Source organism: Chanodichthys erythropterus, chromosome 7, assembly GCF_024489055.1.
Source record: "Chanodichthys erythropterus isolate Z2021 chromosome 7, ASM2448905v1, whole genome shotgun sequence".
NCBI classification, from domain to species: Eukaryota; Metazoa; Chordata; class Actinopteri; order Cypriniformes; family Xenocyprididae; genus Chanodichthys; species Chanodichthys erythropterus.
The window spans coordinates 1,301,349-1,316,240 of NC_090227.1; the positions used below are offsets into that span (position 1 = coordinate 1,301,349).

Consider the following 14,892-nt stretch of genomic DNA (forward strand, 5'->3'; position numbering starts at 1 on the left):
TAAATAATGATAACAAAGATAAATAAATACCTTAATGTATTGCTCATTGTTAATGCATTTACAAATAGTAATGGGAGTATATTGTGAAGCGTTAAATAGAGCTGCATAAAGATTCTTTCAAATTATCCTTTTGTGTTTCACTTGAAAAAAACACATAAAACTTTGTATGGCTAAAGTTTCCGAATAACCCTACAAAGCTGTTTTTAAGACCTATTTGCATTTACAAAAAAAAAATAAAATAAAAATGGAATAATATTTTTGCCTCTTTTCAGAATTAATGTATTTTTCAGAGAGCAACAAAGCAGCATTATATCGTAACAGCTGGCACTGTTATGTGACATCTGTATCACTGCAACCACACTGTTTCAAATTCTACTCAGATGGCACTTTGAATGTGTAATATCCATGTTCCTGAACACTGAGTGCAGACAAACACTTAGGAAAATTGCTCTGCGTTTCTCTTCAGTAACTGTAAAATCTCATGCTGTGGCGCTGCATAATATTTGTCACTTGATATGCAAATGCTCTATGGAAAACCTGATTCTTTTTTCTGTTTTTACAACCACAGAAAGGATGATGTATTGTCTATCTCATCACATGATCAATTTAAACACACTTAAGTGGCTTCAAGAGCACAAAAATGGCTTTGATATGTTGCTTTGAGATGGTTGAGGCATATTGCATGCTATTAGATGAATGTGTGCAATTGAGCTTGAGTTTTGCATTCAAATCACATTATTCTCCTCATATTCTCCATTGTTGCAGCTCCTCTCTTCCCAGTCTGTCAGTAACGCTCTGTTTAGTTCCTGTCTCTATGAAGCCCCTCCTTCTGAAAAGCACAATGTGCTCTGATTGGTCAGCTTGAGCATTGTGTTGTGATTGGTCAAGCACTTTGAGCGAATGTCCCTCCCCTTACCATAATAACCAGTTTCAACACTACTAACTAACTCCCACACACACTCTTTTACACACTGTGTTTTGCAGGTGAAGCTGCTGGGAGTGCACTTCATCTCGTCAGAAGCGTTCTTGGCGAATGCGTATGTTCTGGCTGTGCTGCTGTTTCTGGCGCTGCTGCTGCAGAGAACCTTCCTTCAGGCGTCTTATTATGTCGCCATTGAGACCGGAATAAAACTCAGAGGAGCCATTCAGGTATAAATAATGGACCAGCCTGTCAATAAACTCTAGTTTTAATGTTCAGTGATCTGTTAAAGTCAGCATGAAGCTTGTCTTTTCTATAGTATTTTGCTGTATGTCCAAGTGAAACGCTTCTCAAACAAGAACAAATGTAGGGCGGGGCTTGATTTTGTCTGTGGGGAATTGATTGGATGGTTGTGGTTTGCAATTGGTGGATCTCATGTGAGTGACAGGTTGCCCCGCCCTCGTCATCAGAGAAGAGAAGAGATGCTGCAAGAAGAAGATATTCTGATTCAAGATTACCAGGAACAATGAATCATTTATAACAAATACTGCAATATTCCCCGAAAAATACAACAAGTGTCCCTTTTGACTTCATAGTGACTTTAAAGCTGGAGCCAATTGGTTAGATGAAGATTAACGGCAATCCTTTTGATATTTTTCTGGTAACTTGGAAACATCTCGTCATTGTTCTTTTCCCTACAGACTAAGATCTACAATAAGATCATGCGTCTGTGCACCTCTAACATGTCTATGGGTGACATGACCACGGCCCAGATCTGCAGTCTAGTGGCCCGCGACACCAACCACCTCATGTGGTTCTTCTTTCTCTGCCCCAACCTGTGGGCCATGCCGGTTCAGGTTAAGATGATTAATTGTTTAGCATTATTCAGCCACCTAAATGAATACATGCATGTATTGTGAATCGTGATGTATGATTTTCATGTGTAGATTGTGATTGGGGTGTTGCTGCTGTACTCTCTGCTGGGAGTGAGCGCTCTGATCGGCGCGACGGTCATCGCCGCTCTGGCCCCGCTGCAGTATTTCGTAGCCACTCGACTCTCACGGGCGCAGAAGAGCACTCTGGTGAGCAATTCAGTCATAGTGATTTGCAATTTGGATAGATACTGTCACTACGCAATAAATATGCCTGGCAAATTTTTTTGCAGTTTTTATTTAATGATTATATGTAAACATCTTTTATGTAAAATATCTTACTCAAGACAGTACTAAATAAAAAATAACATGCATTTTGTATTATCTCCTTTTTTGTTAAAATGTTTCACATTTTCACAGATTCTGCAAGTGGTTCATATACTTTTTCTTGCAACTGTAAATATCAGTCATCTGCCAATAATATATCTTAGTAAGATGATATTTAAATGCTTAGTTTTCTAAACAAAGCTCTGTAGATATTAAAGGGGACCTATAATGCTCCTTTTACAAGATGTAATATAAGTCTGCAGAATGTGTCTGTGGAGTTTCACTCTCTCGTTTCATTTGCTCCGGATGAATATTGTTAGCATTACAGGGCTTGAATATCAGCGTGAGATTGGGCGTATTGCGCATAATTTTACTCATTCCTGCAGATTTCGTTCTCACACCCAAAGTGCGTCACATAAAGCCGCCTCTCAGTACTAAAGTAAGTTTGTTTTCACTGCTTATTGCGCTTAAACTGTCAAATACACATAAAATAATGTCAAAATATCGGTCTTGGTGAGGATTCCTGTAAACACAGTCTGTTATGTTTTAAGTGAACATAAACAGTAGAGAAAGAAAATGCATGTGTAACAGTATAATGGATCCGTGCATCAGCTCTTAAAGTGACAGCAGCCTAATAAACCTGCTGCCAAATTATGAGATAATATTAAAAATATCTGTATGGCAGTTTTCCCCATGGTATCGATGTCAAAATTGTGGCCAGTGAAAATGCTGAGTGGCTAGTAACTTTGGAAAACCACTATCCACAGTGACTGGTGAGCAAAAAGTGTATGTCAAGCCCTTGAAAAAAAAAAAAAATATATATATATATATATATATATTACAGGAATACACCAGTGAGAGACTGAAGAAAACCAACGAGCTGCTGAGGGGAATCAAGCTGCTGAAGCTCTACGCATGGGAGCACATCTTCAGATCCAGCGTGGAGGAAACACGCAGACAAGAGCTGACCAACCTCCGGACGTTTGCGCTCTACACGTCCCTCTCCAGTGAGCCGTCTCAAATCACACTGAATATACAGTTTACATAGTGTTTCTGCAGGGCATAGACAATGACAAGCTTCTGCACCTGCAAATGCATTTTTAGAAAACTTTGATAATTAATATAAAGATAATTATTATGATGTAAAATGCAAACTTAGATTATTAAATATATTATGAAGTAAAATGCAAACTTAGATTGTTAAATATATTATGATGTAAAAAGCAAACTTTGATTATTAAATATATAAATAGTATAAATATGTTGTATGTAGATTACACACTCAGCTATTAAAAATGCAGTTACTTCTTTTAATTTTTCTCTTCAGTCTTCATGAATGCCGCCATCCCAATCGCTGCTGTTCTCACAGTGAGTGTTTGACTGCGCTTCTTTATATTCGTCCATTTATCCACTCTCTCTCTCTTATGTAATGCTCTCTCACATCTCAGTTCATTCAGTAATGGTGTTTTATAGATGCACTTGACAATGTGAGAACTGATTCTAGATGAACGTGTGTTTTCTTGGCAGATCTTTGTGGTTCACGTGCACGTGCAGAGTGCCACAGACTTCGATCTGTCTCCCGCTGTGGCCTTCGGCTCCCTGTCGCTCTTCCACATCCTGGTGACGCCCCTCTTCCTGCTCTCCAGTGTTCTGCACTCCACGGTCAAGGCTCTTGTCAGGTGATTGACAGCCTTCATCCTGATCTCCTCCTCAATGTGTCTGCCACTCGTGCACTTGAATAACTGATGCTTCCTGTTATTATTTCTTTTTTTATTCACATTTAACATAAAAAATGCCTCGCTTTTTTACTTCTTCTCAGTGTGCAGAAACTGAGTGAATTTCTTGGCAGTACAGAGATTGAAACCGATCAGGATCCCATCGTCCAGACTCCAGCGAACAACAATGGCAACATTAAATCTGTCGTGAGTTCATCCTCATGTCGCCTCCAACCCATGCACACAAAAGCATACATTTTAAGGAAACACCTTTGTTATTTTTTTGAAAATGAAAAAATCAATAAAGTATGGAGCCCCACACATGAAATGCAGGAAAAAAATTGTAGACTAAATTGTGCGCACAATTTACTAATTCATTCCCTTGATTTGCTAAATCATGCGCACGATTTATAAATCAAGGGAACAAATTAGTAAATCAATTCAATTTAATTCAAATCACATTTATTTGTATAGCGCTTTTCACAATACATATCGTTTCAAAGCAGCTTTACAGAGAATGCATGTTAACATTACAATTTCAAAAATGCTGTTAGCAAATAATGTAATAATTTAGGCAATTAATTTACAATCACTGTTAGCAGTTTAACTGAAGGTAGAAGCAATGAGCTCCTGGAAAAATAAATAACATTGCCAATAATTAGGATATATAGAAATCAAGGGAACTAATTAGTAAATTATGCACACGATTTATAAATCGAGGCAATGAATTAGTAAATCGAGGGCACACATTAGTAAATTATACGCACAATTTATAAATTAAGTAACGAATTAGTAAATTATGCGCACAATTTATAAATTAAGTAACGAATTAGTAAATTATGCGCACAATTTATAAATTAAGTAACGAATTAGTAAATTATGAGCACAATTTATAAATTAAGTAACGAATTAGTAAATTATGCGCACAATTTATAAATTAAGTAACGAATTAGTAAATTATGAGCACAATTTATAAATTAAGTAACAAATTAGTAAATTATGAGCACAATTTATAAATTAAGTAACGAATTAGTAAATTATGCGCACAATTTATAAATTAAGTAACGAATTAGTAAATTATGCGCACAATTTATAAATTAAGTAACGAATTAGTAAATTATGAGCACAATTTATAAATTAAGTAACGAATTAGTAAATTATGAGCACAATTTATAAATTAAGTAACGAATTAGTAAATTATGAGCACAATTTATAAATTAAGTAACGAATTAGTAAATTATGAGCACAATTTATAAATTAAGTAACGAATTAGTAAATTATGAGCACAATTTATAAATTAAGTAACGAATTAGTAAATTATGAGCACAATTTATAAATTAAGTAACGAATTAGTAAATTATGCGCACAATTTATAAATTAAGTAACGAATTAGTAAATTATGAGCACAATTTATAAATTAAGTAACGAATTAGTAAATTATGCGCACAATTTATAAATTAAGTAACGAATTAGTAAATTATGCGCACAATTTATAAATTAAGTAACGAATTAGTAAATTATGCGCACAATTTATAATTTAAGTAACAAATTAGTAAATTATACACACAATTTATAAATTAAGTAACGAATTAGTAAATTATGCGCACAATTTATAAATTAAGTAACGAATTAGTAAATTATGCGCACAATTTATAAATTAAGTAACGAATTAGTAAATTATGCGCACAATTTATAATTTAAGTAACAAATTAGTAAATTATGAGCACAATTTATAAATTAAATAACGAATTAGTAAATTATGAGCACAATTTAGAAACTAAGTAACGAATTAGTAAATTATGCGCACAATTTATAAATTAAGTAACGAATTAGTAAATTATGCGCACAATTTATAAATTAAGTAACGAATTAGTAAATTATGCGCACAATTTATAAATCGAGGGAATGAATTCATAAATCATGTGCACAGTTTATAAATCAAAGTAACGAATTAGTAAATTATGAGCACAATTTATAAATTAAGTAACGAATTAGTAAATTATGCGCACAATTTATAAATTAAGTAACGAATTAGTAAATTATGCGCACAATTTATAAATTAAGTAACGAATTAGTAAATTATGCGCACAATTTATAATTTAAGTAACGAATTAGTAAATTATGCACACAATTTATAAATTAAGTAACGAATTAGTAAATTATGCGTACAATTTATAAATTAAGTAACGAATTAGTAAATTATGCGCACAATTTATAATTTAAATAACGAATTAGTAAATTATGCGCACAATTTATAAATTAAGTAACGAATTAGTAAATTATGCGCACAATTTATAATTTAAGTAACGAATTAGTAAATTATGAGCACAATTTATAAATTAAATAACGAATTAGTAAATTATGAGCACAATTTAGAAACTAAGTAACGAATTAGTAAATTATGCGCACAATTTATAAATTAAGTAACGAATTAGTAAATTATGCGCACAATTTATAAATTAAGTAACGAATTAGTAAATTATGCGCACAATTTATAAATCGAGGGAATGAATTAGTAAATCGAGGGCACAAATTAGTCAATTATGCTCACGATTTATAAATTGAGTTAACAAATTAGTAAATTGTGCAGACATTTTACTTTTTTACCCTGCATGTCATGTGCGGAGCTCCTTAAAAAAGTTATAAATATTAGTATTGTATTTAGAGTTGTAATATAAAATGAAATAATTGTTATTACATTAGTTTTTAATTTTTATTTTACAGTGAAATATAATTAGTAAAAATAATATTATTACTTGTTGTATTGTCTTATTTTGTAATTTTTAATATTTTATTAGTATTTTGCATGTATTTGTATCGCATTTAATGTCTCAACTGTAAATATTGTAATTGTCTGTTTGCATAATAGATAAAAAAAAAAAAAAAAAAAAAAAAAATCACATTTTTCTATCAGAAAAATCACCAGCTCTACTCAACCCTTTATTGTGAATGAATCCTTTCTGCAGTGCATGAATGCATAGTTTGCTCTCTGCCCTCAGTACGCATTACAGCTTCAGGCCAAACTAGTGAATCGTAAGAATAAAACCAAACAGGACGTGAACAGGAACTTTGAGCAGCACGACCAGGAACTGACAGCATCAGCGGCCCAGGAGGAGGAAGTGTGTATTAAGGTTAGATTCATATCATACATATTTTATTGAATAGTGAATGTTTTGAATATTGAATCTCAATGATATTGATCGTTTCTTTGTTGATGTTTTAATGCTCCACCAGTGTCACACATTTTAAGGACTCAAACCACATTCTGCATATTAGCTTTAACAAGAATGTTTTTGTGTTTCTGTTTTATATGTCTAGATTATAAACGGCTTCTTCACATGGACGCAGGGATGCCCGACTCTGACCAATATTGACATAAAGGTTCCCTTCGGTGAGGTTCATACTGTTGCTGTAGTGCTGTACTCACATGTTTAATTCATTCATTCATTCATTCATTCACTCACTCACTCACTCCACATCTATTAGGGCAGCTGACGATGATCGTAGGACAGGTGGGATGTGGGAAATCCTCTCTTTTACTGGCTGCACTGGGAGAGATGCAAAAGATTTCTGGGAACATCACATGGAACAGGTAAAACCAACATTAATGCTGCATTAGAACATAAAATGGCGATATTTGTGAATGTACGTTTGTACTGAAGTGAGAGTGCAGTTATATTCTTCTTTACGAAGTCTTTTTCTCTGACTTCCATAAGATGTGTGTTTGCTTTAATGATTCATTTTGTGCTTCATTTTTTAATTTTTAGATACTGGATTGCAATCAAATCATATTAATACTGCTTAATTTTCTCACAGTTTACCCAAGAGTGATTCAGAAGAAAATGTGAGGTATAATATATCATTGATTTAATTCATCAATATGTGATTTCCTTATTTGTTTTTATTTGAATTATTTATTAGAATTATTTTGTCTTTGTCTTACAGAGCACATTATATGAGTGAAAGACAGCCGCACCGGTAATTAAATTATTATTTTAATTGCATTCTGTCCTGATCCTGCGTTTTTTACTTTACAATAGAAGGCTGTGTTTGTGTTTTTCAGGAAGAGAGGCTCCGTAGCCTACGCTTCCCAGAGGCCTTGGCTCTTAAACGCCACCGTTGAGGAGAACATTTTGTTTGACATGGCCCCCAATGAGAAGAGGTATCCCACACATCCCTGTAATTGCTTAATGTGTCCTGGATTCCTGCTTGTTCAGTCATGTGAGAGATGCGTGTGGATGAAAACGGATGCACAAACACAATGGCTCCTGCTGCTGGTTTTACTCTCAGTCCAGAGGCGCAAGTAACATGGTTTTATCTGCTTTACAGATAAACAACCTAGAAAAAACTGTGGGATTTCAATGGGATTCCCAAAAGGCAGTGTTTTCAGGGGGAAACAGAAATTAGAGCTTGTGCACGAGGTTATTATGTAAGAGTATATGAGCTGCCTATTCTGCAAATTTCAATGTAAGCAAAACTTTTCGCTTAAAGTTCTTCATTTACAAACCTAAAGTTACACACTGGTCCAAACTGGTTTGTGCAAGAGTGTTCTGGTTTCGTGCAATGCGCACAAAAAGATTTTCTAGTAATATGATAGTTTTAGTAATTTTGTTTTGTGTTTGTCATTTTTATTTTTGTTAATATATCTATATACTTGTTTAGTTTTTAGTGTTAGTAACTAAATGAAAATGAGAAATGTTGCCTTTGGCAACTAGATGAAAAAATTGATTTTATTTTATTTCACTTGTAGGTTCAGATGATGAAAAAGGTTCCAAAACAAACTCAAATAATCCAATACGAAAAGCAGGTAACACGTAGCAAGACACAAACAATAGCGGACAATAAGGAACTGAAAACAGAGCATTTATACCCAAGATAACAAACTAAATGTCAAGCAGATGTGATCGTTAAATGAGTGTCCATGGTAACAGATTAAAGGCAGGAAACTGGAACAAAGGAAACATGTGACTGAGGGCAAACCTACTAAAAGTCCATGAAAATGAAACTAAACACACGACTGTGACAAAATGAAACTTGAAATTTTTAAAGGTGCCGTAGGACGTGTTTTCAAAAGATGTAATATAAGTCTAAGGTGTCCCCTGAATGTGTCTGTGAAGCTCAAAATACCCCATAGATTTTTTTTAACTGCCTATTTTGGGCCATCATTAAATATGCACAGATTCAGCGCGTGGCCCCTTTAAATTCCTCATGCTCCCCGCCCCCGAGCTTGCGACTGCTTTAAACAGCATAAACAAAGTTCACACAGCTAATATAACCCTCAAAATGGATCTTTACAAAGTGTTTGTCATGCAGCATGTCTAATTGCATAAGTACAGTGTTTATTTGGATGTTTACATTTGATTCTGAATGAGTTTGAGGCTATGCTCCATGGCTAATGGCTAATGCTACACTGCTGGAGAAATTTATAAAGAATGAAGTTGTGTTTATGAATTATACAGACTGCAAGTGTTTAAAAAATGAAAATAGCGACAGCTCTTGTCTCTGTGAATACAGTAAGAAACAATGGTAACTTTATCCACATTTAACAGTACATTAGCAACATGCTAACGAAACATTTAGAAAGACAGTTTACAAATATCACTAAAAATATCATGATATCATGGATCATGTCAGTTATTATTGCTCCATCTGCCATTTTTCACTATTGTTCTTGCTTGCTTACCTAGTCTGATGATTCAGCTGTGCACAGATCCAGACGTTAATACTGGCTGCTCTTGTCTAATGCCTTGAACATGAGCTGGCATATGCAAATATTGGGGGCGTACATATTAATGATCCCGACTGTTACGTAACAGTCGGTGTTATGTTGAGATTCGCCTGTTCTTAGGAGGTCTTTTAAACAAATGAGATTTATATAAGAAGGAGGAAACAATGTTTGAGACTCACTGTATGTCATTTCCATGTACTGAACTCTGGCTGTTCAACTATGCCGAGGTAAATTAAATTTTCCATTCTAGGGCACCTTTAAGTATAGAAAGACTAAAATGGTATTTTCTTGTAAAACATACCTCAGTAACCTTTTAAGTTTTATCCTTTTAACTACCTTAAAGCTAACTTAAAAGGTTCCTTTATGAACCAAATAATAAAAATGACATAAATGCTTAAAAGAATGTAAGTGCTATGAAAAACGTGTATGTTATGATCAATAAATCTGGTATCAAACATGATATTAGTACTAAAGGTTCAGTTGACAGTTCTATTTCAAAACTGTTTTAGATATATTTATTATTATTAAAATATATTTCGCTCATCAGGCTTCTCAGGGTTGAGTAAAGCGTGATCTTGCTGTTGTTCCTCAGATATAAGGAGGTGATTGAGGTCTGTCAGCTTCAGCCAGATATCGACACACTTCCACAAGGAGACCAGACAGTGATTGGAGAGAGGGTACGTCATCTTGTGAGTGTCTCACATGTCTGTGTATAATATATAAATATATTATCAATACAAATTCCACTCCTCTGTTGTATCTGTCTGAACTGTATGTCACTGGTCCAGGGCATCATTCTCTCTGGAGGCCAGCGTCAGCGGATCAGCGTGGCTCGAGCCCTTTATCAGCAGACCAATGTGGTTTTCCTGGTCAGTTCAGCTAAATGTCTCATTCTTCACTCTTTCAATGGCTCAGTGTTTGTCCTTCCAGCAGAGTAAAAATAAGCAGCATCATTTCCACTTTCAGGACGACCCGTTTTCAGCTCTCGACATTCATCTCAGTGATCATCTCATGCATGAAGGGATTCTCAAGTTCCTCCGACAGGAAAAGAGGACCGTTGTCTTGGTTACTCACAAACTGCAGTATTTACCTCATGCAGACTGGGTAAGAATGTGGTTTTTTTTTTAGCACTGTGCTGTTGACTTGATTTGTTGGCCAACTTTGTAAAATGTGCTTCCATTATATTTGTCCCATAGATTATTGCCATGCGGGACGGGACGGTGCAGACACAAGGGACCTTAAAGGACATCCAGTATGCCGAACCTGAACTCTTCGAACAGTGGAGAACCCTAATGAACAGACAGAACAAAGTAAATAAAATAAAATAAAAAAAATCTAAAATAAAATTAAATAATAGTAATAATAATAATAATAATATTTATGCATGTATGTATATAATTTATATACTTAGTTTATTTATATATATATATATATATATATATATATATATATATATATATATATATATATATATATATATATATATATATAATGAATTATTTATAAAAATGATTTTTAATATGATGTTCTTCTAAAAAAATAAATACATAGTTTTTTTTTTATTAAACACAGTAAATTAATGTATTTATTTACTGAAGTGCTTCTTTGATGTTCTTCTAAAATAAAATAAATTTATTTTTATTTTTAATTATTTAATTTAATAATTTATAAAAATGCTTCTTTGATATGTTATTCTAAATTAATAAAAAAAATATATATATATATTTTTTTAAATTTATGTATTTATAAAAATAATTATTTCATATGATCTAAATAAAATTTAAAATGAATAAATACATTAATAATTTATTTTTTATTAAATCGAGTAAATGAATGTATTTATTTATTAAAATGCTTCTGTTTTTTTTCTAAAATATTTTTTTTTATATTTTTTATTATTTAATTTATTTATAAAAACTTTTATTTGATGTTCTTCTAAAATAAAATATTTTTATTAATGTATTTATAAATATAATTCTTTCATATGATATTCTTCTAAAAATAAATACATCAGTACTTTTAATTTATTTATTAAATACAGTAAATTCATATATTTATTTATTTTTTGAAATGCTTTATTGATATGAGATTTTTTCTACAAAATAAAACAAATATATATATATATATATATATATATATATATATATATATATATATATATATATATATATATATATACATATTTAACTTTTTAATTAATTAATTTATAATTCAATTATAAAAAGTTATTTTAAAATAAAATATAATATATAATTTATTTATAAAAATATTTATTTGACATGTTTTTTGTTGTTGTTGTTCTTTATTTTTTAATTAATGAATTAATGCATTTATAAAACATGCTTCTATGTTCTTCTAAACTAACAAAATAAGTGCATTTATTTTATTTATTTACGTCATGTGTTGGACCGATGCAGTATTCCTTTGTCTTTCCCACAGGAGAACAGCACAGAACTGAAGAGGAAGAGCTTCAGACGGGCCATGTACTCTAGAGATACTCTGAGTCTGGCCACAGAGGACGAGGATGAAGGTAAAACATCTCCTTCAGCCAACAAGATCATGCTGTGCTCCTGTTATTACCATTAGACAGAGAAAAACTTATATTCAAACTGTATTATTAATGTCATTTTAGGTGTGTGCATTTGAAATGCTCTCAATAACACTCGCTCACCATCTGACAGGTCATCATCCTGTTACATCAGCAATAGTGGTGATATTTCACCTCAAATGCAGCATCTGTTATTGTATCATCTGTGCGTTTGTCTTCGTGTGACTCTTCATGTTCTTGTCTTCATATCTATGGTGGACTCATGGGATTGACCAGCTGCTGATATCACTGTCAGTGAAGTGAAAGGTCTGCACTCAATGGCATGAATCCTTTGAGCTTCCTCTCAATCAGATGAATAGAGCATGCAGCCTGGGGATGTTAAAACACTGGTGTTTACAGAGCGCTCCTCTCAATCTGAGTGCCATTCGCAGAGTTACGTAATGCATCGACAACAATGCAATACACAAAACCTTTATTACGCTGCTGTGAGCTTTCATTATAAAATCAGGTATTCAGTATGTAGGTGGTAATTCAAAGTGCTTTATATCCACAAGAAATCCAAGGATACGCCACTGTTATCGCATTAGTGATAACTAATTAACATCCCGAATGTAGACCCATCCTGCATTATTTTCATGGTCATGATGTGCTTCATTGTTCTGCACAATCCTGTTTGAGTCTTCAAGGCATGAAATGCATGAGGCGTTCGGAGAAATAGCAGTTCCTTCTCCCTCCTTCCTCTGCCATGCATGAGCACTTCACTATTGAGAGGAGTTCACTATTGCAGTTATTCAGCATGTTTACTGGTGATTCAAACAACCTTCTGAGGAAATGACTCCATTTTAATTAAATCATTGCTTCCAGTTCAGCCTGTGACAGTGTTCATTTCTGATCATTGCTCGTCACGGAAGTTGTGATACTTAAAGGTGAAGAGAGTTATTTCTGTGGCACTAGTAACAATCAGAATTGCAAAAATAATGACTGTTTTCAAGCAAGTTTTCATAAATATACACAAATGAATATACACCGATCAGCATAACATTATGAGCACCGACAGGTGAAGAGAATATCGTTATCTGGCAGTTACTTATTATTTTTATGGGTATAAAATAATAATTAGCTGGACAAAACTAATGATAGCTTACTGTAATTACAGCAATCGATCTCCTGTAACGTTAGCTGAACTTGATTTAAAATGGCAGGACCGTTTCTGACGATTTAGAGTTGTTATATTGATTTTATCTACTGAATTTGCGGTTTCAAAAATATTATTGCTCTAGAAACAGAATAGCCTAATATTGTAGAATTTCAAAATTGTGTATAATTTTTATAGTCTATTTAAAATACATGAATGATGACGCAGTCGTCTGGGTGGAAGTTTGATACCGCGACTCCGCCTCCGGCTCCACTGACGATTCCTTCTGCGCATGCCCAGGCTCCAAACAAAATTTTTTTTTTTGACGTATTGCGTAACGTGTCAACGCCCATTCATCAGCCCATTTTTGGTTCAGTTCAATACAATGGAAGGAAGCGACGCCGCGTCATCCATCTTTTTTTACAGTGGTCCTAACCTCAACCCGATTGAACACCTTTGGGATGAATTAGAGCGGAGACTGTGAGCCAGACCTTCACGCCGACATCAGTGCCTGACCTCACAAATGCGCTTCTAGAAGAATGGTCAAAAATTCCCATAAACACACTCCTAAACCTTGTGGAAAGCCTTCCCAGAAGAGTTGAAGCTGTTATAGTTGCAAAAGGTGGACCTACTCCATATTAAACTCTACGGATTAAGAATGGGATGTCATTAAAGCTCATGTGCACGTAAAGGCAGGCGTCCCAAAACATTTGGTAATATAGTGTGTGTATATATATATATATATATATATATATATATAATATAAAAAATATTATATGGACAGAATATAATTCCAAAATTGCACACTTTACCTTCATATAATTAATTCTGGCTGATCTGAGCATGATCTGTGGAATGAACAGGCTGAACTCTGCTTAACCTCTTCCAGAATTAGATTGAATGGCTTTGTATTGTGTTTGCAGACAGCTCAACCAGCACAGATGAGGACAGCCTCAGGGCGGAGCTGCGTCACAGGACCACCATTCCCTGGAGCTCGTTCGCAACATACTTGAGAGCTGCAGGCATGTTACTGCTTCCTCTGCTCATCCTCTCTCAGCTCACCAAACACTCCCTGATGGTCGCCATAGACTTCTGGCTCGCTCACTGGACATCACACGTCATCGCAGCGCAGGTGGAAAGTGCTGAGAGGAACTGCACCATCACAAGGGTGAGAGACAAGTTACGCTGGATGCTGCTGGTGACGTCAACAGCAACTTGAACAAAAGTCGATGAATTCTTTGATACTTTTTAAGTGAAAAGCTGTTGTGTGAATCTGCAGAGACGGTGTCAGACACACACACACACACACTCTTTAGCCTCAAGGGTCTGAACACAGCTGTTTGAGTCTCGCTCAGAGTCCCAGCAGGCTGTGTGTCCTCTACAAACACAATTCTTACGTCCCAGGTGAATGACTATTGTTTTCCTTTAATAAAAGTGTATTTATATTTTCATAGAAACAGTTTCATAATAGGGTAATTCTCAGGATACAATGCCAGTGAGATTTAAATGTCGAAAACATACACTACTGTTCAAAAGTTTGGGTATGTTAGGTTTTATTTTTTTAAATAAAGGCTGTGTTCACACTTGGCAGGTTTGGTTGGATTAAAATGAACTCTGGTGCGATTGATACCTGTCAATTTTGAGATTT

The 14,892-nt window shown here is 34.0% G+C and overlaps 1 protein-coding gene across 1 annotated transcript in view; it reads left to right on the forward strand.

Moving 5' to 3' along the window:
- The window catches only part of abcc8b (ATP-binding cassette, sub-family C (CFTR/MRP), member 8b), a gene marked incomplete at its 5' end in the record, with an annotated part of 38,102 nt that overhangs the window by 12,626 nt on the left and 10,584 nt on the right, over positions 1 to 14,892 (forward strand). The window contains 20 exons of the mRNA XM_067390736.1: positions 985 to 1,149; positions 1,621 to 1,776; positions 1,867 to 2,001; positions 2,963 to 3,125; positions 3,446 to 3,486; positions 3,646 to 3,797; positions 3,938 to 4,040; positions 6,833 to 6,964; positions 7,152 to 7,224; positions 7,320 to 7,425; positions 7,650 to 7,682; positions 7,779 to 7,811; positions 7,897 to 7,995; positions 10,154 to 10,250; positions 10,350 to 10,430; positions 10,528 to 10,665; positions 10,758 to 10,871; positions 12,001 to 12,091; positions 12,386 to 12,415; positions 14,168 to 14,412. Coding sequence (XP_067246837.1) covers positions 985 to 1,149; positions 1,621 to 1,776; positions 1,867 to 2,001; positions 2,963 to 3,125; positions 3,446 to 3,486; positions 3,646 to 3,797; positions 3,938 to 4,040; positions 6,833 to 6,964; positions 7,152 to 7,224; positions 7,320 to 7,425; positions 7,650 to 7,682; positions 7,779 to 7,811; positions 7,897 to 7,995; positions 10,154 to 10,250; positions 10,350 to 10,430; positions 10,528 to 10,665; positions 10,758 to 10,871; positions 12,001 to 12,091; positions 12,386 to 12,415; positions 14,168 to 14,412 — 2,187 coding nt within the window. The remainder of the gene's footprint in view (positions 1 to 984; positions 1,150 to 1,620; positions 1,777 to 1,866; positions 2,002 to 2,962; positions 3,126 to 3,445; positions 3,487 to 3,645; positions 3,798 to 3,937; positions 4,041 to 6,832; positions 6,965 to 7,151; positions 7,225 to 7,319; positions 7,426 to 7,649; positions 7,683 to 7,778; positions 7,812 to 7,896; positions 7,996 to 10,153; positions 10,251 to 10,349; positions 10,431 to 10,527; positions 10,666 to 10,757; positions 10,872 to 12,000; positions 12,092 to 12,385; positions 12,416 to 14,167; positions 14,413 to 14,892) is intronic.